We start from the raw sequence: 23,550 nt of genomic DNA, 5'->3' as shown, positions 1-23,550 counted from the left end.
CTTGACTTTGAAGCTACATAACTTTTTTACATAATGATTAAAAAATGAAATAAAATTGTTTTAAAGTGTTCCCTAAAAACACCATTTGCCAATGAATATAACATCTGAATTTGTGGCTGCGGCAAAACAAAACAAATGAACCTGCTGCATCTGGTTGATGGCTTACCCACAAAAGAGAAACTAATTCACATGATTTTAAAACACAGTAATTTGACTGTATTTTCCTAAGAGGATGTAACCTAAGGAAAAAAAATAAATGCAAAGAAATCTTAAGTAGTTTCCAGTAATCATAATGTTAGTGATAATACTGGTACTGGTATTTTGAAAATATTATGTATTTATAGTATAGAATACAACAAATAATGATATTAATATCATTAGGAACCAGATTTTTGAGTATAAGAGACACAAATATAAAAACAAAAGAAGTTAAGTAAAAATCCTATAGTCCTAAATTTGAATTGGAACATCAGTACGAATTCATGAAGTGGTTTCCCCGCTCTGTCCACTGAAAAGGTCCAAAACAATGACCAACTCAGTAGCAATGAGAACCTCCAAGCCCTGACTGGGATCTGTAAATATCACCTCTCACTAAAAGGAAACCAGGACTCCTTGGAGGAATGGCTGATTCCAGATATGTCTAAAATGATCCTGGAACATCTTAACATACAAAGAAGCAAAGAAGTTACTAAGCTCATATCAGAAAGACTCAGGAGCCAACTTGAATCAGTTTTTTGGCTAAAGAAGGGACAATTTGAGCATTAAGAAGAATCAAAACTATAAAGGATTGAAACATCAACTATGTTAAAATGATGAATTCATAATGATCTTATAAAACTTCACTGGGCACTTTTGGAGGATGCTAGGGAACCAAGTCATTGTTCTCGAAAACTGATCAAGGCAAAAATCAAGCATACATCCTCCTTTTCCTATACAAACTGTACACCAGGGTAACCAAGTTGTTGATGAGGGGAAATTTCTCTTTATAAAGTATTTATGCTAATAACTCAGGAAGTAATTATAGAATTCAAATATCACTATTTTACAACCCCTAATGAAATAATGGATCTAAGCAATGATTGTGAAGGGCTGCTAGCATCACAAAAAGAGAAAAACCAGATAAAGTACACAATCAATTATTAAGTATTCTTTCCAAAAAAAAAAAAAAAGTCAAACCAGAATCTGAAATAAGCCTCCAGATCTAACTACCAACTCACAGTGGGAAAAGAGACAGAGGAACTCACTAAACCACACCACAGAGATACAATCAGCAAAATCCAGAATGGTGGAAACTCTATAGGACAAATGCTTCTTCAACAAATAAATAATAAGGGCAAGAAAAAATAAGAGAAAGGTAAACCTATATACCAAAAAAGACTTAAGAGTCATATCAACCAAATGCAATGTACAGACCTTGTCTGGACCATGATTCAAAAAAACCCATTGTAAAAAAAAAAAAAAAGAGAGAGAGACAATTTGGAAAACTCGAAGACTGATATTAAGGAATTATTGTTAATTTTTAGGTATGAGAATATAATCGTGATTATGTTTTATAAAAGTGTCCTTAACTTTGAGAGACACATACTGAAATATCTATGGATAAAGTGATATGTCTTTGCTTCATAATAAATGCAGTGTTGGGGTTCCAGGAAGTGGGTGGGGGCGAGAGGAAAGCAAAACTGGCCGTGTGATGCTAAGTACTGAAGTGGATAAGCGGTACCTGGGGGTTCATGATGTTATTCCCTACTTTTAAGTAGATTTGAAATTTATATAATAAAAACAAAAAAGGAAAAGGTACCCACCTTGACTCAACAATTCTACTTCTGGAGTCTATAATATAGAAATACTTATATATATATGTATTTAAAAATTTTTGAACAAAGGTGTTTATTATGGCATTGTTCATAATAGTGAAAAACTGGAAATGACTCAAATGTCCATTAACAGAAGAATGCTGAAATATATTTTGTAACAACCAAACTATGGAATATCATGCAATTGTTAGAAAGAGGCAGATCCATATGTAATTATATATAAGAACCTTCATAACATTTCATAGAAAAAGATTGCTGAACTAAAAGAATAGCATGATCCCATTCTTTGCAATAACCACTATTTACTTATACAGTTATGTGCATAGACAAAAGTCTGGAAGGATACACATTAAACTGTTCAAAAAATCATTTCTGGGATTTATACAAGGTGTTCCTGCATATATTTTACTAATAACTATTCTAATAAATGAATAAAGAGATTATTCTTTTTAATTTATTGGCAACGGGCTCTTTTACACTTTCTTTCCTGAGAATCTGTACCTCGAAAAGCTACTGCGTCATCCAAGACAGATTAGTACCTAAAACAGCCTTTCTCAACTGGAGTTCTGTGAGAGAATTAAGCTCTAGAGAAAATTATTTGATTATTTGAATGACTAATTCTCCAAAGGATGGTACAGAGCTAGCCCCATTCTGGATGCATAAGAGAGTTCATTCAGTTGATACAATGGATATCTTAGGGCATTAGGGCCTATTCTCTTGTGGAACCCAACCTGGGTTAAGGGCTAATCTAGACACTTGATGTCCTTGTGGAAGCCTGCAATAATCAAGCCTGTACTTCAACTCTGACTTTTTCCATTTTCTACCTTGGTCTTGTTCTAATATATTCAATCTTTCCTCTCTTCCTCATATGGAATCCAATTTTACCAGCCTGCGAACCAGATCTCTTGATGAATAGCCCACCCATGACATTCTTTAATTTTTAAGAGCCAACAGATACCAACCCAACTCAAATTTACAAAAGTATTTAAATAATTTCTCAAGTCTGTGGCAAGAAAATGAAAAAGATTAAAACTTTAATGAGGAATAAAATTTCTACATCTGTTATGAGCCAACTTTTGAGGTGTGAAATATTCAGGATTCTGAAAAGAACATATTTAACTCTTTTAAATACTTAATTATTGATATGAGTTCAGGTTTGTTTGATTGGGTTTCTTTTTGGACCAATTACATCAAGATTTCTCTTGAATTTTTTCATTAACTTAAAACTTACCCTTGTTACTCAAAACAAAAGGTCTTTTGAGGATAAACAAAACAAAAAATCAAACATTCTCAAAAAATGAAAAGCAAAGCTATTTTCAGCTTAAAAGCCACTTTAAGACAGGTGCTAAATAGCTAATCCTTTTAGTGGTTAATCAGTTTTCAGATCTGCTTAGCATTTTCAGATCCCAAAGTATCCAAGAACAAGCCTATAGATAAAAACTCTTCTGTTTAATCAGTCCAGCAACATCTGTTTCTGATAATAAGGCCATTTCACAATTTAAGAGATGGAAATGAACAAAGACAGTGAGGTCTCAACCTTGGCTGCACATTAAAATCACCTGGGGAGCTTTGAAAACTTGGTGTCCAGGCTGCCCTTCAGACCAATTAAATCGATCTCTGGAGATGGGATCCAGGCATCAGTGTCTCTTATCCTGGACATTCTGATTCAGTAGGTCTGTGTCATTGCTAAAACCGATCAATTCTCAGCCCCTTGTCTTATCTGACCTACGAGCAGCATTTAACAGTTGAGCACTCCTTCCTCCTTGGACCACCTTCCTTATTTGGCTTGCAGGACACCACACCTTCCTGATTTTCCTTCTACTTTCATCTAATTTTCTGGTTCCTATTCATCTCACTGATCTTTTAACACTGGCATGTCCCTAGACACAACCCTTGGACCTTTGCTCTTTATCAGAAGCTACACTAGATCCCTTGGTGATACCATTCAGTGTAATGATTTTTCAAACCATCTAAATTCTGATGACTCCCAAATTTCTATCTCCAGCCAGAGCTCTCCCCTAAACTCCATTCTCACATATCCAACTGCCTTCTTGGCATCTCACTTGCATGTATAATACCTCAAACTTAATGTGTCCAAAACCAAACTCTTGACCATCCCACCAAACCTGTTCTTCTCACAGCCTTCTCCATCATATTTAATAACGGCCAGTCCATTCTTCCTGTTATTCACACCAAAAACTTTGGAGTCATGCTTCATTCCTCTAACACCCTTTATCCAATCAGCAAATTCTATTGGTGTTTATTTCAAACCATACCCCAAATCAGCCCACTCCTCATGACTCCCACAATTATCACCCCAGTCCAAGTCCCTGTCATTTCCTGCTTCCACGCTCACCCTTCCATAATCTATTCTCAACACAGCAGTCAGAGTAATCCTGCTAAACTCTAAGTCAGATCACGTCATTCCTCTACTCAAAACTCTCCATGCAAATCATATATCTGATGAGGGGTTAATATCCAAAATATATAAAGAACTCATACACTCAATAACAAAAAACTAAACAATCTGATTAAAAAATGGGCAGAGGATCAGAATAGACATTTTTCCAAAGAAGACATACAGATAGCCAACAGGTACATGAAAAGGTGTTCAACATCACTAATCATCAGGGAAATGCAAATCAAAACCACAATGAGATATCACCTCACATCTGTTAGAAAGGCTATCACCAAAAAGACAAGAGATATGTGTTGGTGAGGATGTGGAGAAAAGGGAACACTTGTGCACTCTTGGTGGGAATGTAAATTGGTGCAGTCATTATGGAAAACAGTATGGAGATTCCTCAAAAAATTAAAAATACAACCACCACATGACCCAGCTATTCCACTTCTGGGTATATATCCAAAGGAAAGGAAATCAGTATCTCAAAGAGATATCTGCCTTGCCATGTTCTCTGCAGCATTATTAACAATAGCCAAGCTATGGAAACAACCTAAGTGTCCAGTGACAGATGGATAAAGAAAATGTGGTATATATACACAATGAACTATTATTCAGCCATAAAAAAGAAGGAAATCTTGTTATTTACGACAACATGGATGGACTTTGAAGGCATTATGCTAAGTGAAATGTCAGACGGAGAAAGACAAATACTATATGATCTCATTTATGTGTCGAATCTAAAAAAAACAAAATTGAGCTCATAGATACAGAGAACAGATACAAGTTGCCAGAGGTGGGGGGTGGGGAGTGGGCAAAATCAGTGGAGGTGGTCAAAGGTATAAACTTCCAGTTATAAAATAAATAAGTCCTGGGGATGTAATGTACAGCATGGTGACTATAGTTAATAGTACTGTATTGTGTATTTGAAAATTGCTAAGAGAGTAGATCTTAAAAGTTCTCATCAAGAAAAAATGTTTGTATCTATGTGTGGTGATGGAGGTTAACTAGACTTATTGTGGTGATCATTTTGCAATCATTCTAAAACATAGCAAATCATTATGCTGCACAGCTGAAACTAATACAATGTTATATGTCAATTATATCTCAATATAAAAAACCTCTCCAGTGGCTACCATCTCAGAGCAAATGCCAATTTTCTTACGATGGCCTACATGGTTCTACAAGATCTGGCTCCCAATTATTTCTCTCCAACCCCAACTCTTACCATCCATTCCCCATCACCTCCTCTGCTCTAGCTGCACAAGCCCCCCTGCTATTCCATGGGCTGATCCCTCTACCTGAAATGCTCTTCCTCCACATATTTACATGGTATGTTCCTTCATCTCTTTCTCATCTTCTATGTCGCTCTCTGAGCACTCAATATATAACTGCAACATCCCTGCCCCACTAGCCCTCCCTATCACCCTAACCTCTTTTAATCATTTTACTTATTTTTTATTGTCTCTCCCTATTGGAGAATGTAAGCTCCAAGAGGGAGGGATTTTTTGGTCTGGTCTGTTGACTGCTGTGCCCCAGTACTTAAAACCGGATCTAGTGCATAGCGGGTGCTCAATAAATGTCTGTTAAATGAATGACAAACTGAGCAGGACTATATGTACTGACATGGAAAGATCTCCAAGCATTGATTGCTAAGTGAACAAAGAAAATAACAGAACATCTCCTGTATGGTTCTATATTTTTAAAACTCTGCAGTATGACATATTTTAACATTATGTAAATGCATTGAAAATTGTCTGAAAGGATATACACCACACTGACGAGAGAGTACTTCTGAATATGAGTGGGATCAGAGATTAGAATTAAGAGGGTCAACTGCTTTAAATGCATTTTTAAAAATTTTTCACAAGAATCTATAAATGTTCATGTATTATTTATGCAATAAAATGCACAGAGTAAAAACAGAACATCAGACTGGGAATCATATAGAGCTAGATTCGGGTTATTTTCACATCATTTACTACCAATTTGAATTTCCAGCAAGTCACTTACCCTTTCTGTGCCTCAGTTCTTCATCTGAAAAGTATGTTTGACTTTGCTTACCTTACAAGATTACTGTGAGCTACAGGTCTGCCAGAGCACTGATTTGTCACTAACCATCCTGTCTGTCTGTCCATCTTTTCTATATTGTGTGTCTATAAGAAGTTCACAGAGTAGGAGACTGAAAGAGTTCCAAAAAATCTTTCTTTTAAGCCAGCCCTCAGAATTAACAAGCAGAAGGTCTCATTAGACCAGTGTCCTTTCTAGAACAAACTTTGTCTTAGGTTGCCAATAAAAAACGTTTCAAGAAATTTCTGCTTCCAATTAGGAAGTTCTTGTCTGCTAATTTTAATAACAGAATCATCTCTGGGTCTGTTTCTATTAATGATGTTTTGTCTTGATTGTGGATCATGTTTTCCTGCTTCTACACGTCTCATAATTTTATTGTATTCTAGATGTTTTATCTAAAAGAACAGTGGAGACGAGTATAATTTCACTTTGTTTTGTTTGTTATCCTGAATATCTTAATATCCTTTCTTAGGTCTGGCAATTAGCACGTATGACTGATCCAAACTGGGCTGGCTGGTGGGGGGAAGTAACTAGGAAGGGGCAAAAGGGAACTTTTGGGGATAAAATATTCTATATCTTGATTGTGGTGGTAGTTACAGGGGTGTATTTATTTGGCCAAACTCATCAAATTGTGCACTTAGAATGGGTGCATTTTATTGTATGTAAGTTATACCTTAATTATACTTTAATAAAGTTGACTTAACAAATACATAGAAACTGAGTAGTGTTTCTGAAAGTTAAGTGTCCTACTGAGCCAATCACTGGTCTGTTTGTCCTCAGATAGATTCCTGTCTTTCCCCTGCTCTGCATCACAGAGTTGCTGACTCCTCCAGGCTGCTTCCCAGGCTCCCAGGTCAGCTGATCACTAGCTATGAGCAACCAGTGGGAGGCACTGGTGGAGGAGTACTTGGAGAAGAGGAAGAAGAAAGAAGCTTTTTTTCTCTTTTTCCTCTTTCCTCTACTTTCTTCCTCTTTTTGTGTTTTGTGTGGTGGCTCCAGCAACAGCTGCATCTCTTCTGTAGATCTAGCTTCCACCAGGCTGGCTCACAATAGTTTCAGGTGACCCTGGCTCCCGGGTTCTGGTAACATCACCTCCTTCTTGTGTCCCTCCAGCCAAGAGAGGGGTGGGAGCAGCTTCCTGCTGATGCTAATTTCTGAGCTGCCTCACAGTTTCTATTTGGCTTCTCAGCTCTTCCATCACCTTTGTAACCTATTTCCTGTATTAAATTTCCTCTATTTTAAACATTTAGAGTGGTTTCTGTTTCCTGATTGGATCCTGACAGATCCACTCCTGCCACAAGAAGGCAGGTGCCCTACTTCGGCCAGATGCCTCATATTTACATAAGGAGAAGAGAACAATTAGAGGCAACCTGTGTTTTAGCGTGAACAACACTCAGAGCCAAAGAAACACACAAACCAGAATGGCTGTTTTCCTACTCTACAAACAGGATCTAATTACATATCAAGGCAGAACCACTATTAAACCCTCCCACCCTTGCTCCCACCATCCCAACCTTTCCCAGTCTTCTGGGACCACAAAGCAATATCTATGAAGATTGAGCTCTATAGTGGGCTGGCAGGCCCTAATGTGGAACTGGGCATTTCTCAGGCTGGCTTTCCCATTCTCACACAGGCAAGAGGAGCTGAAGAATATTCTCGCCTCAAAACTCATGGTCCTGCTATCTGACACATTCCCAGGGATCTCCACAAGGATGGGTCCAGTTGACCTCTACTCCTTATTTGTAAGCTGTAGCAGACACTAGGATGTGTTCATTAAACCTCATTTCTTTTTTTTGTCTGGGCATTCAGCCAGACCACATTTCCCAACTTCCCTTGCAGTTAGGTTGGGCCATGAGACTGAATTTTGGCCAATGAAATGTGCTAAAAAGTAATGAACATCACTTCCTGAGCTGGCTCATACAAACCTCCCTGTTATAGTCAAAAAGTGGAAACAACCCAAATGTCCATCAACTGATAAATGAACAAATAAAATGTGGTATATCACAGATGGCAAATAGGCACATGAAAAGATGTTCAACATCACTAATCATCAGGGAAATGCAAATCAAAACAACATTAAGATACCACCTTACACTCATTAGAATGGCTATAATCACCAAGACAAAAAATAACAAGTGTTGGAGAAGTTGTGGAGAAAAGAGAACCCTCATTCACTGCTGGTGGGAATGCAAACTGGTGCAGCCCCTATGGAAAACAGTATGGAGATTCCTCAAAAAATTAAAAATAGAAATACCTTATGATCCAGCTATCCCACTACTGGGTATCTATCCAAAGAACCTGAAATCAACAATACAAAGAGGCTTATGCACCCCTATGTTCATTGCAGCATTATTCACTATAGCCAAGACATGGAAGCAACCCAAGTGTCCCTCGACTGATGATTGGATAAAGAAGATGTGGTATATATAGACAATGGAATACTACTCAGCCATAAACAAAGACAAAATCATGCCACTTGCAACAACATGGATGGACCTGGAGGGTATTATGTTAAGCGAAATAAGCCAGATAGAGAAAGACAAACACTGCTTGATTTCACTCATATGTGGAAGATAAACTAACACACAGACAGAAAGAACAATTTGGTGGTTACTGGGGGAAGGGGGGTGGGGGGTGGGCACAAGGGTCAAGGGACGCATTTATATGGTGACTGGCAAACGATAATGTACAACTAAAAGTTCACAATGTTATAAACTATTATGACACCAATAAAAATGTGGTACATCAGTACAATGGAATATTATTCATTCACAAAAGGAATGAAGTACTGATACATGCTACAACATGGATGAACCTTGAAAACTTTATGCTAAGTAAAAGAAGCCAGACACAAAAGACCACATATTATATGATCCCATTTATATGAAGTGTCCAGAAAAGGCAAATTCATAGAGACAGAAAATAGATTAATGGTTTCCTATGGCTAGGGAGGAAGGTTGGGGAATAGCGAGTGACTGTTAACGAATTGCCAAAATAGAGTAGTGGTTGTTGAGGGCTGTGGAGCGGGGGTCAGGGGAAATGGTGTGGGGGGATGACTGGTAACGGGTATGGGGTTTTTTGGGAGGGATGATGAAAATATTCTGAAATTGTTGTGATGGTTGCACAACTCTGTGAATATACTAAAAACAACTGACCTGTACCTTTAAATGGGTAATTGTATGGTATGTGAATTGTATCTCAATTAAGCCGTTACAAAAAACACACACACAACCTCCATGGCAATCCACCATGGTCTCTTTTTTCTTATCTGGCTGAAAGGAGATCTGAGGATCTAAAAGAGGGCAGAAGCGCAAGATGGAAAGAGACTGGATCCTCAAGCAATCAGCTGGAGAAGAGATTACTCAACCAGAATACACCCACATTGGAATGTTGAAAAGAGTGAAAATAACCTTTCATTATGTTAAGCCACTGGAATCATTAGGCTATTTGTTACAGCAGTTACCCTGCCCTGACTAACACACAAGTCAATGACACTAAGAAGGCATGGGTTTTCTCTGTGAGAAAGATCAATTCCCCTCTGAGTCTGTGTCTAATCTCGCTTTAAAAGAAGCCTGAGATCCCACACTAGGAAGACTTCCATCGCCTCTGACGCTAACCGAGCCTATGCAGGCCTAAACTTTTCTGAATTCCCTGCTTTGGGCCATGCCGTACTTAAATGGTTATCTTTGAGTGGTTGGTATTACCAGCAATTATGTTTTTATATTTTTCTGTATACACTGAATATGTATGACTTAGATATTTCTGTTTTCATACATAGGTACACACATAAATAAAGAAAAATACAATAGATTTACCTTCGACTACCAAACCCTAACTGTAGCAGATACTCGTTATACAGATTTCTTCCAACTGTATACCACAGTTGATCAATTAGTCATTCATTCATTCACTGATTCAACAAATACTGATTGAGCATCTACTATGCGGGTGGCACAATGGTATTAGGCATGGGGTAGACAATGGCCTAGTAAACCTTGGCTCCTGCCCCCCTCAGGCTTACAGTCTAGTTGGAGGGATGATAAGTATTAAACAAGTAAACACATAAATTCAAGTGCTATGAAGGAAAAGAGCAGATGCTATGAGAATGAATAACAGCAGGGACACGGTTTTAGATTTGGTATTCTTTGCAATATCAACCTCTCTCACAAAGGGACATTTAAACTAGACCCTGAAGGATCATCAGATTGAGTCAGGTAAGCAAGGAGCATTTCAGACAGAGGAAACAGCTTGTGCAAACACCCACAGGGGAGAACAGCCTGCCACCCTTAAGAACTGAAGGCAGGTGAGGGTGGCTGGAGGCCAGTGAACCAGGAGGAGCAGCACGGGAAGTGAGACAGGACCAGGTCACACAGGACCATTTCTATTCCTCTTGTGCAAAGTTTCTCTATCAAGGGACTCCTACCTGGAAGAGCTCAGAAGCTATTCACTAAGTTTCACATTTTACTCCAAATGGCTTTCTAGATCCTAGCTCCTCCCAAGAAGCCTTCCCCAAATACCATCGTTGCAGACAACCTAACACTGGTGGTTGGGATTCTCTGTTGGCAAACAGAAGGGGAATTAGCTTTTATCCAGCATCTTCTATGGGCCAGGCACTGTGCTAAGTTTTTAATTAAGATATTCTTATTTAATTCTTAAAACCATCTCATTAATTCCCATTATCTTCATCTCTTCCACTGTGGTCCGGTCCATGGGTTTGTTGCTTGTAAACAGCAGAGTGGTTTGGAAATATTTCTCAAACCATTCCAAACTTAAATGCTCTCTGGACAACCAACTCTTGGTCAGTTGAGAGCTATGGGCAACTTTTTGGCTAAATTACAAGTAGTTTTTCTCGTCTACTTTAAACAACCATAATTCCTACAGACTAAGCCAGTAAGTCACTTGGCACTTGCTATGTTGACTCTGCCATCTTTTTTTTTTAGGGTGTACAACATGATGATTTAATATACATATACATTGTGAAATGATCACCACAATTAAGTTAGTTAACACAACCCATCACCTCACAGTTACCCTTTTATATGTGATGAGAACACTCACGATTTACTCTTAGCAAATTTCAAGTATACAGTATTATTAACTATAGTCACATGCTGTACCTTAGATCCCCTTAACTTACTCATCTTATAACAAAGTTTGTATCCTTTGACCACCATCTCCCCAACTCTCCTACCCCTCAGCCCCTGGCAACCACCACTCTCTGGTTCTAAGAGCTTGACATTTTTAGATTTCACATATAAGTGAAATCATACAGTATTTGTCTTTCTGTGTCTGGCTTATTTTACTTGGCATTATATCCTCCAAGTTCATCCATGTTTTTGCAAATAGCAGGATTTCCTTTTTTATAGCTGAATAATATTCCATTGTGTGTGTATATATGTATACACATATATACACACCACATTTTCTTTATCCATTCATCTGTTGATGGACACTTGGGTTGTTTCCATATCTTGGCTATTGTGAATAATGCTGCAATGAACATGGGAGTGCAGATATCTCTTTGAGATACTGTTTTCATTTCCTTTATATATATATATACACCCAGAAGTGGAGTTGCTGGATCTTATGGTAGTTCTATTTTTAATTTTTTGAAGAACCTCCACACTGTTTTCCATAACGGCTGTACCAGTTTACATTGCCACCAACAGTGTACAAGGGTCCTCTTTTCTCTACACCCTCACACTTGTTATCTCTTGTCTTTTTGATAATAGCCATCCTAATGGGTATGAGGTGATATCTCACTGTGGTTTTGATTTGCATTTCCTTGATGATTAGTGATGTTGAGTACCTTTTCATATATGTTGGCCCATTTATATGTCTTCTTTGGAAAAATGTCTACTCAGATCCTCTGCTCATTTTTTTAATCCAGTTATTTGATTTTTTGCTTTTGAGTTGTACGAGTTCCTTTATTTATTTTGGATATTAATCTCTTATCAGATAGATGGTTTGCAAATATTTTCTCCCATTCCATAGGCTGTCTTTTCATTTTGTTCATGGTTTCCTTTGTTGTGCAGAAGCTGTTTAGTTTGATGTAGTCCCACTTACTTTTGCTTTTATTGTTTGCGGTTATGGTGTCATATCCAAAAAATCAGTGCCAAGCCCAACATGAAGAAGCTTTTTCCCTATGTTTCATTCCAGAAGATTTACGGTTTCAGGTCTTACATGTAAGTCTATAATCCATTTCAAGTTAATTTTTGCTTATGGTATAAGATAGGGGTCCAATTTCATTCTTTTACATGTGAATATCTAGTTTTCCCAGCACTGTTTATTGAAGAGACTATCTTTTCACCATTGTGTATTCTTGGTGCCACTGTCAAAGATTAGTTGACCATATATGCATAGGTTTATTTCTGGGCTCTCAAATCTGATCCAGTCGTCTATGTGTCTGTTTTTATGCCACAACCATACTGTTTTGGTTACTATAGCTTTGTAATAGAGTTTGAAACCAGGAAGTATGATACCTCTAGCTTCGTTCTCCTTTCTTGAGATTGCTTTGGCTATTTGGGGTCTTGTGTGGTTCTATACAAATTTTAGGATTGCTTTTTCTATTTCTGTGGAAAATGACCTTGGAATTTTGATAGAGATTCCACAATCTTTTTATATCACACTAGGTAACCTCCCCATTCAAATTAAGCAGTGAAAGTAGGGGGATAAATGAAGCAACTGAACTTTTATTAACTGCCTTCTAGCTGCCAGGGCTGTGCAGGCCATTTGCATATGGTGTATCTTATTTAATCCTCACCACAGGCATCACCATCCCAGTTTACAGATGAGCAAACTCAGGCTGAAGGAGTTTAATTGTCAACATCATATTGCTGGTAAGTGACTCAAATATCACAGCATGTGCTCTTTACACATCCCAGAATGTCTCCCTATAAAGTAGTCATCTCAAATAAAGCTCTTTTGTCCTCTATGGGACATTTGGCAATGTCTGGAGACACTTTTGATTGTCACGACTGGGGCGGGGGTGCTACTAGCATCTACTGGGTAGAGGCCAGGGATGTTGCTAAACATCCTACAATACAAAAGGCAGCCTCTGCCACAGAGAATTATTCAGCTCTAGATATCAATAGCATCAAGTTGAGAAACCTGCTATAAAGTAATAAACTCTGAATTTTACTAAACATACTATTCTTTTTTCCTACAAATATCTACATTCAATAAACCCTGTCCCATTCAAAATAGTCACCTCAAAGGACCATATACTTACCCCAGCCATGTTCTCGTGCTAAGAGCACTTCTATCAACTTTATGAAATTCCTTCCTCTTAAGTATCTTCTGTGATGGCAAATCTCTGTACTTTGCTAGTAGTTTTGATATTTAGAAATGGTCAAAAGTTCTTTCTCAAGCTTGGTAGAAACATGAATGATCAAGCTACATAGTAATAGTCACAGCCACAGCCAAGCAGCTGCTTCCTGCCAGGAGAACTCCAAGTAATACTTACTACATGGTAGATGGTAGTGTCCCATTTTACAGATGAGGAAGCTAAGGCTTCAGGTGATTTAGTGGCTTGACCACAGCCATAACACTTGAGTACAGGAGCCAGAATTCAACCCAAATCTGTTTGCCTTCAAAACCCACAGTAATGATAATGATTTCCTATGTGCTATGTAAGCTGGCTTTTAAGGAAATTCCTAAGAAAAAGTCCCCTCTTCCTCACTGACACTATGATATTCTGAATAATGGCAGCATTGTCAAAATAAATGCAGCACGTCATAGCTCGATTAGTTTGAAGAGAACAAGTTCACTTGTCTGTATAAGTTCAAGAGTGTGTGTGTGTGTGTGTGTGTGTGTGTGTGTAATACATACACACGTGATTGTATTTTTTAATCACTCATTAACTTTAGTCATCCCTCATGAGCTCTCTCCTCATTTAGCACAAAGCCCTTCCAATAACACATAAATAAGTCAGTAAATGAAGGAGGAACAAAAGGGAGGGAACCTAGCAGGAAGTAGACAGAAAAGGAAGACGCTGCAGGCTCAAGGAGGCCAGTGGGGAGGAACAAGGACAGATGGAAGTGGTTAAGTCCTTTGGATAAATATTTTTCAAAAGGAAAACATATATTATTGGCAAGGACACTACTCAGAAGATAAGAGATGGTCCATATCTCAGAAAAAAAAATTCAACTTTTTTTTGGTATAAAAAATACGTATTATGAAAGTGGCTTCAATATTCAGCTACCGTCTAATGCTATCATATATGACAAAGCAGCATACATAAAAGGATGGCCCTATAGTTCCAAGAGGCCCATGGCTTGTTTTGGTTATCCTTCAGGCAAACAAAATTTAAGATAAAGCTTTCTGGTAAGAGTTTTATTAATTATGCCATGACATTATTAAACTAGTGTATGTAGAGTGCCGGGCTAAAATGGGGGAGTTCTAGTCCCAGATCTCTTATTGACCAGCTGTTATATTTAGGGCCTTTGACCTTCTTTCTTTCTTCCTCCCCTTCTCTAAAATAAAGGACTTGGACTAGATGATTCCATCTAAATTCACACATTTTGTGGTTCTCTTCACCACCAGGAAAACAATCACCACAAATATGTAGCCTTCTTTTGAAACATGTTTTTAAATACCTGGAGACGAATGTACTAGAAGAGTAGGGAGATGTCATCATTTTTCTACTTTTGACAGACATGTAATAAAGACTCACTATTTATATAAACATATAAATTAAGATGTGAGATTAAACAGTGAACACAAACAGAAGAGACAGAGAAAAGGAGGCTGGTGGTTACTGCAGAGACAACGAGCCCACAAAGTCCTCCTGGGAACATGTGTCCCTCCACCCAAGCAATGACCTGCCTGGGTAGCCCAGAGGCTGAGGATAAGGTGAGTGCTGTAGAGTCTACAACAAGCCCGCAGTCCCTCTGGCATGGGCTGGATTCAGTAATGTTCGTCTAATATCTTCCCTGCACTCCACCCCCCAGCACATGTTCAAAGGCTCACAGACTATCTTCCTCTGTCCATCACTCCCCTTTAACTTATTTATAGAGTGACACATCAGAGATTCCAATAAATGTGTCATGCATTCAGTCTCCTCCTTACTTGATGAGTAATTCAATGAGTTAAATTATGCCCGAGTTGGCAGACTTGACCCAAAGATGCAGGGAATAGAATATGAGTACACTCCTACTTTGCAACAGGCAAGTTTTGCTGTTTTAACCTAGGACTTTGATTCCATTATTCTTCTTCCAGACCATCCTGCTGCCTGGATCCCTAGTCAGAATCTTCTGGCTACATTAGCATATCTAATAAAGTTCTGTCTGTAAAAGCAACAGCAAATAAAAATTGCTCATAAAGGATTCTTCCACTGAGAGGCAAGCAGTTTTACTGCTCAATGGAAACTTAAAGTCACTTTGAATGGGCTTCTGAATGCAGTAAAGTAGAAGCTACCAGGAAAAGCAGCCACCTCAAGCCAGCTTTCCTAATAACAGGGAGCCCTTGCCATCTGAGGGTCAAACATTATTCATTACTGCCAACCTTTAGTAACTAATTGATGGCCATGATTTGTTCCACTTCCTAAGAGTTAAAAGTCAACTGTAACGCAGAAAAATTCATTATTTGTCTATCACTATTTTCCCCTTTGTAGACACAAGGTAATTCCATAAACTTCTTCAAAACTGTACCTAATGCCAAATCCTACTGCAACTATGCTGACAGCTCACCAAGTTACACCTAAATCAAAAACATGAAATTTCAGGATCAGATCACATTATAAATGAAGCAACTATTGCAATTCTACAGGAAATCCCTAGTTGATGGGAGAAAATGAGGTTCTCGGCACTGAGGACCCCACCTGGCCTACGACACAGAACCCCTGGTCTGAGAGGGGACAATCAGACCAGACGGAAAAGGCCCAGCAGAGAGAAAGTGGCTCCCCGTTGTGCAATCCCAGCCATTCCGCTTCCAAACTGGAAACTCATTCACCTCAGGACCACTTCATCCTGCCACACCCATTAGAAACTGATTTTTCATTTCAAAACTTGTTTTACTCTTTTATTACTTTGAGTGGATGGTAATTGGATTGTCTCATTCTGTTTGACGATGGTTATCTCTACTCCCTCTGGGAAAAGATATGGTGGTGAGTGACTTAAATGGCCCTCTTAGCTTTTATTTAACTGACAATTTTTTTATAGCTCTTATGGGTATGCCAGGCACTCTTCCAAGAATTTCACCAGTGATAACTCCATTTAATTCTTATAAATCAAGGATCAATCAAGTATAATTAAGTATAAACAAAAGAGGAACCCACTACTCTCGGGGAACAGAGTTACAGGACTGTTTTTCAGGCTTAACGAAGATGCCTTTCTCAGCGTTCCCCACCTTGGGATGCTGGGGGCGGGCCAGCCCCGTGGCTTAGCAGTTAAGTACATGTGCTCCACTACCGGCGGCCTGGGGTTCGGATCCCGGGTGTGCACCAACGCACCGTTTGTCCGACCATGCTGAGGCGGTGTCCCACATACAGCAACTAGAAGGATGTGCAACTATGACATACAACTATCTACTGGGGCTTTGGGGAGAAAAAGCGAAAAAAAGGAGGAGAGTTGGCAATAGATGTTAGCTCAGGGCAGGTCTTCCTCAGCAAAAAGAGGAAGATTGGCATGGATGTTAGCTCAGGGCTGATCTTCCTCACACACACACAAAACAAGACTACTGGGGAGAGAGCAGACACATTTTCATAGAGACCACGAAGCCTCCCCACAAAAAGGAATCAAAATCCTGACTATCACTGTTTGCCAGTGTCTACTACAGCAGGGCACATGCATATGCTGTATACCCAACAGAAATGTGTCCATGTTATGTACAAAAATTATGCACAAGAATGTTCACAGCAGCACTATCCTTAGTATCCCCAAACTGGAAACAACCTAAAGGTCTATCAGCAGTAAAATGGATAAATCAATTGTGGCATATCCACACAATGGAATACTCCACAACAAAGAGAATGAATGAGCCACTGATAGATCCAACGGCATGATGAGTCTCACAAACATGATGCCAGACACAAAAGAATACAAACTGCGTGATTCCATTTATATGAAGTTCAAGGACAGGAAAAACTAATCTATGCAGACAGAGGTTGCAATGGTGGTTGCCTATGGAGGGGTGGGGATTGCCCGCAAAGGGACACAAAGGAACTTTCTAGAGAGATGGAAATGTTTTATATGTTGATAGGGGTATTGTTTACACATGTATATCCATTTATCAGAACTCACTGAATTGTATAATTAAGATCTATGCATTTCACTGCTTGTACACTTTATTTCAATATAAAAAAGAGAGAGATGTGACCTCATAGGTGTTACAAGACTCCTGAAGCTGTGGGATTCTGTGTTGTTTCTGTCCTGAAGATGCTGCCAGTGGCAGGTCCACAATCTGTAGCCTAATCCAGCTGCTAAAGCAATGCCTCTGAGGAACCAGACACAAGAGTCCCCGAACTCAGGTCACCTCCAACCCTCACTTTATTCATTCCCTGTGGAAGACTTGGCCTTGGAAGGTTGATGAGGAGGTGCCAGAACTCTTTGTCTCTCAAGCCAAATTTGAATACCCTTCCAGAGTTTTTTGCTGTATGATTCAATATGACCAATTCCTGGCTCCAGCAGAGGACAGGCCCAGTGGGAAGTGTATCTAGGCATGGTTCTCACCATATTCACCTAATGCTGCTCCTCTTCCTGTCTTGTCGGGGAGGAAGGGAGACTGTAGGACTAAGATGTTCAGGCATTTGGAATTTTGTTTGAATGTGGCAACTCCTAGTTATCTTCCCAATCCATAGTAGCTGAATTTGGATGGGCACATGGATGCTTAGCTAGAGACTACAGTTCCCAGCTTCCCTTGCAGCTAGATGGGGTCATGTGACTATGCTCTCACCAATGGAACGTGAGTAGAAGTGACATATGCAAATTATACTTGCTTTAAAGGAAATTGCTTGCCCCGAGCTTCCACTCTTTCCCCCTTTCCATAGGCTGTAACACAGAGTAGTAGTGACCTAGCTTCAACTAGAAGGAGAGGACAACACTCTCAGGAATAAACGAGCTATAGAATGGTCAGAAGCTAGGTCCCTGAACAATCCCTGGAGCAGCTATGCCACTAGACTGGTCCACTCACTTCTCGACTGCCATGTGAAAGAGAAATTTCAATCTTATTTGAATCATTTTATTTGGGGTCTCTTTGTTACAGCATCTTAGCTAATACCCTGAGCACATAAGCTTTTGAGGCTCATGATCTCCAGGCAAGAATTTCCAAGTCTCATGTACTCTACCTAGCCCGGTAATTTGTATTCCAAAGTTCAGATTATACTAGTACATAAAGACAGCACCCTCTTTCTTATCATTCCATGTTAACCCTGTTGCTTAAACAAGTTGCCCACAGTCTACAAGATACCATCAACTCCTTATTCATGTATACAAGGTCCTTTCAAGACATGGTCCCACCCTCCAAGCTTGGCCTCATTGCATGCATTCACTTCACCTGCATCTTGTGTTCTAGTCACCCTGGACGTTTCCTGAAGGCACACTGCCCATGCAGAACTCTACGCTCACACCTCTGGCCAAGTGGAATGGCATTTTCACCACCCCCATCCCACACACTCTTCTGCCCATGAGGTAATTCTTACTAAGCCTTCAAAACCCAGCCCAAAAGACCCCACAGAAGCTTCTTTAAAACCCCCAAGCAGAATGACTTCCTCCCTCTGCTGTGCTTCCACAGCACTTTGGGCAAACCATTAAGAAATTGATCACTCTGAGCTATAGGGATTTAGTTATATGTCAGACCTCACAGGTACAATATATGTTCCAAAGACAAAATCCCTGAAAACAAAGACCATACTTTGCCCATTTTCTTAACCTTGGCATTTAGTACATGATATGGCTCATACTCAGTGAGAGTTGAATGAGAGACAGAAGCAGAATTTAACAGATGGTGTGTTTCAAAACCTTATATGTACTTTATCATTCTTACCTATTCAGTGCAAACGCATAGTGGAATTTAATATTATGCTGGTCAGCCAAATCACATGTAGGCAGCATTTCCAGTGTTTCTACCAGTTTCACCATTGCATCATAGTCCTGTTGGCAAGAGGTCCCAAGGTGAGAAAGAGAAACATAGCTCTACAAAGATTTTTCTGAACAGTTATAAACATGAGACAGCCTTGGCATTTAAATACAAGCCTTTCCCTACAGACAGCATTTAGTAAAGTTACTTGCAGCCCTTAATAGAACAGAAATAAGATTAAAAACAAGATGGATGAGAGAGAAGACAGAGAAAGAATCCCTGCTATCAGAGGCCACTAAAAGATCAAGGGAAGGTGGTTAGATTCAAAAGCAGCAAAAGAAAGCAAATGAGCCCAGCAGCCAGGAAAAAGCTACCACGTTTTGAGTGCAAGAGAGTTAACACCAACAGCAGAGCTGTGGGTTAAAATGAGCTGGACATAGACATACAAGGAATCTTACAGTCACTTGCCACATAGAGGGAGGAAATTACTCAGTCCTTCCTATTTTACCAGAAATAATCAAATTCATCTAAACCAGGGCTTGTCAACCTCAGCACTACTAACATTTTTGTACTGGATCGTTCTGTTATGGGGCTATCCTGTGCACTGTAGGATGTTAAACAGCATCCCTGGCCTCGACCCACTAGATGCCAGTAGCACCCCTCCACTGAGTTGTGACAACCAAAAATGTCTCCAGACACTGCCACATGTCCACCGGTTGAGAACCACTGTTCTAAATTGCATAATTACCCAGGGAAAAATTGTTGCCGTGTTTGTCTCAGCTGGGTCCCCTGTGAACAGTGCCATCTGCTACCCTTTCAGCCAGGCTTAGAATCATTGTCACTGGCCAATTCGCTGACAGCCAGCCACAGTTAGTGAAGGATGACTTCCCACTGAAATCCCATGCCTGTTTTACGGCTCTGCACCTTGATGCTGCTGCCCAAGGAAAGAGAAGGCAGTGTATTGAGGGATAAAGAGTGGCTCACCTTTGAGTCTGAAAGATCCACCAATGGAAGGTTATAAAACAGCAAGATGCATGAAGGCAAGGACAGAAGGAAGCCAACAACTCAAGGGAAGAAAGACTTCAAGAAAGGCCATTCCCAGGGCCGGCCCGGTGGCATAGTGGTTAAGTTCGCGCGCTCCGCTTCAGTGGCCCGGGGTTCTCAGGTTCAGACCCAGGGCACAGACGTGCACACCACTCATCAGGGCATGCTGTGGCAGGCGTCCCACACATAAAGGTGGAGGAAGATGGGCATGGATGTTAGCCCAGGGCCAATATTCCTCAGAAAAAGAGGAGGATTGGCAATAGACGTTAGCTCAGGGCTAATCTTCCTCACCACGGGGAAAAAAAAAAAAGAAAAGGCCATTCCCATTCTCTTGTCCCATGGGGCATGATTTAATCATCATCATAATCCCTAATAGCCTCTGCTATTAAAATCAATTAGATGTATCTGTTTATCACTAGGGGCATTAGTTTCTTATGAGTCAGAGTCAGTTGTGGCTGACTCTGTTCTTGGTTCAGGTCATAAACGGATGCCTCTTTCATTTAAATTTAAAAGACCTGTGGCCAACAACCTCCAATATGGCTTTACAGAATTCTGCAGATAAAGTGCATTACCTTGTGTTCTTCCAAAGGGAAGGAAGGCAAGACATCCTTAGAAATGGCTCAATGGCATTAAAACTGGAGGAAGGAAATGGTGATTTCCTTCATGGTACCACATCCCACAAACCCTGTCTCAAGAACTCTCCAGAAGCCTCTGATGCTTGTCTTAGAATAAACATCTGAATTCCCTGGGTCCTGAACATGCCTCTGCTGCTCCTGCTTTCCTTGTCACTGATGGGTGGTGGTAAACAAAGAAGGAAGTGACAAAGGCCTAAAGGAAGTAGCACAGCAGAGGAGATAAGGACAACAGAGCCAGTCATCTCAGTCTGAATCCTGACCTCCCACTGCTGTGTGCCCTTGGGAAAGTTACTTAACTTCTCTGTGCCTCAGTTTCCTTATTTTTAAAATGGAGATAATCAGAGTATGTATCCCATAGGCTTTTAAAGAGGATTAAATGAACTAGGATTTGCAAAGGCGTGCAAGAATGCCTAGCATAAAGTGCATATTAACTGTTAAATTCTGAGTTCCTTTATTGCGCAGTACTGCATATGAGATTTCGTTGGAGTGGCCTTCTGATATGACAAAGTCTCCCGTATTTCCACCACAACAGATACTCTGGGTGATCTATGACCTAGCCACATACCTAGTCATCTCTACAACAGCTACCTAACCATACACTAGTGTAAGAGTACTTATATGAGGAATTCCTCATGCCAAGGAAGAACTCAGCATCTGTTAGCCTCAGTTAAGTATATTTCATACCTGGATATCACGATAGGACAGCAGTAAATTAATGACGATGTCTGAGGTCAGAACTTCAGTATTATCCATGCGGAGTTTGATCCGAGCCAGCTCCTTCGCCAGTTCATCACCCTGGTACTTGTCTCTGGCTCTCCGGATGTCATTTAACAAGGTTTCTTTGTAATAAGCACTGGAGAGGGAAACATGAAAACCTCTGGTCATATCTACATGCATCCAGGACTCTGTTTCTGGCAGCTCAAACAAACTTGGTTCTCATGGACATAACTTAGGTTAACACACGGGGGCCTCACCCAGACCTGAGCCAGCAAATGGGAGACACGTCCTACTTGTTAGTCACATTTTGCAGAAACTAACCACTAAACAGTAACAAAGAAAAATCACTTCATTACAACCTTGAAAATATTTTCAAAATTGACCCCATCTGTATTTGGATGACACACAGGACTTGCTAGCGAGCCCACCCCACTTCCTCTGGTATTTTCAAACACACAGAGGGCAAGAAGGTACCTTACCTGAATAGTTACTGCCCCCGCTAATAACAGATTATCACAAAGCCAAACAAATCTCCAAAAGCCACGAAACACAGTAAAATTAGAACTTCTTTAATGACTCTATCTGGTGCCCCCAGCTGGTAATCATGAAGCTTTTTCCGGTTGGTTGAGAGCCACAAACTGGATGTGTCCATAAGTGATCCAAGAAGCTGTGCCTTCCACTCCCCACTCTCCTGGTCATTGTGGACTGTCAGAAGGCTTTTCTAATGTAAAACATAAAACTTCCTTCATGTGGGCATCTAGATCATCATAGGGATGTATAAAAACATTTAAAGCAGTTTAAATACACACTGGAATGTCTCACCATAGCCTCTCAAAGAACCAATGCTTGTATCTGGTATTTGGTTTAAAATCTTTAAAAACGATCTAATTTGGTGTTCAGGGGCCAACTTACAACGACCACAGATTGATTTAAATATGTTGTCTACTTTCCAAGTAATTTTTTTATGGAGACTGGGCATTGCCAAGCAGGAACACTGTCAACCTATTAAGTAGCTGAAATGATTTAACTGTAGACAATAAAATTAGGCTATTTATTAAAAAAAGAGTAAGCTCAATTAAATAATGGTCTTCAGAGAAAGAGGAACAACACATAAGAACAAATGTTACTTACTCTTAATAATTATAAAACTAAGCCAAATAAATGTGTATACAGTCCAATGCTTATAAGACCTCAATTAACATTTAAAGAATGAAGTGATGCCCCACAGAAAGCACTCTGATATAAAAATATCAGTGCATTGTGTTAATTTTGTTTTTTTTTTTGTGAGGGAGATCAGCCCTGAGCTAACATCCAATGCTGATCCTCCTCTTTTTCGCCGAGGAAGATCGGCCCTGAGCTAACTTTTGTGTCCATCTTCCTCTACTTTGTATGGGACGCCACCACAGCATGGCTTCACAAGCGGTGCATCGGTGTGCGCCCGGGATCCGAACCCACGAACCCCGGGCCGCCACAGCGGAGCGTGCACACTTAAACGCTTGTGCCCCTGGACCAGCCCCCAATTTTTTATTTCCTTATTTGTCTATTGCTTATCACTCCAATGATGAGAAAATTAGCAGACTCTGCCACTGTTTAAAATTCTATCATTAATCTAATAAGTTGAGTGACAGCCATTGTCCATTTGGTGGACTAAAAGCACATCCAAGTGATTAAAATGTTGTTAGTTTAGCCTGACAAGTAAAAAGTTATACTTTAGTTTAGCCTTGTTTCCAAAGGTAATTCTGCAAAATAGTTTTAATAAACTAAAAAATCTAATAAGAATGGTAACTTGCAAGTATATAAAGAAAACAGTGAATTGAGTAGGGCTTGGGGACAGCATATATGTCATAAACATGCA

General features: G+C 39.8%; 1 protein-coding gene across 3 annotated transcripts in view; it reads right to left on the bottom strand.

The window, feature by feature from the left end:
* Nucleotides 1–23,550, bottom strand: part of MAP3K15 (mitogen-activated protein kinase kinase kinase 15) — a 135,545-nt gene that overhangs the window by 66,241 nt on the left and 45,754 nt on the right. For all 3 annotated transcript variants that reach the window (XM_014791143.2, XM_087427620.1, XM_087427619.1), the window contains 2 exons: nucleotides 21,663–21,831; nucleotides 19,267–19,373 (listed from right to left, as the gene is read on the bottom strand). In XM_014791143.2, coding sequence (XP_014646629.2) covers nucleotides 19,267–19,373; nucleotides 21,663–21,831 — 276 coding nt within the window. The remainder of the gene's footprint in view (nucleotides 1–19,266; nucleotides 19,374–21,662; nucleotides 21,832–23,550) is intronic.

The sequence above is a fragment of the Ceratotherium simum genome, chromosome X (genome assembly GCF_057802395.1).
Source record: "Ceratotherium simum simum isolate JZ-2026a chromosome X, ASM5780239v1, whole genome shotgun sequence".
In the NCBI taxonomy this organism is placed as follows: domain Eukaryota; kingdom Metazoa; phylum Chordata; class Mammalia; order Perissodactyla; family Rhinocerotidae; genus Ceratotherium; species Ceratotherium simum.
Note: the sequence above shows the minus strand (reverse complement) of the source record. Positions and strands in the feature narration are given on the sequence as shown.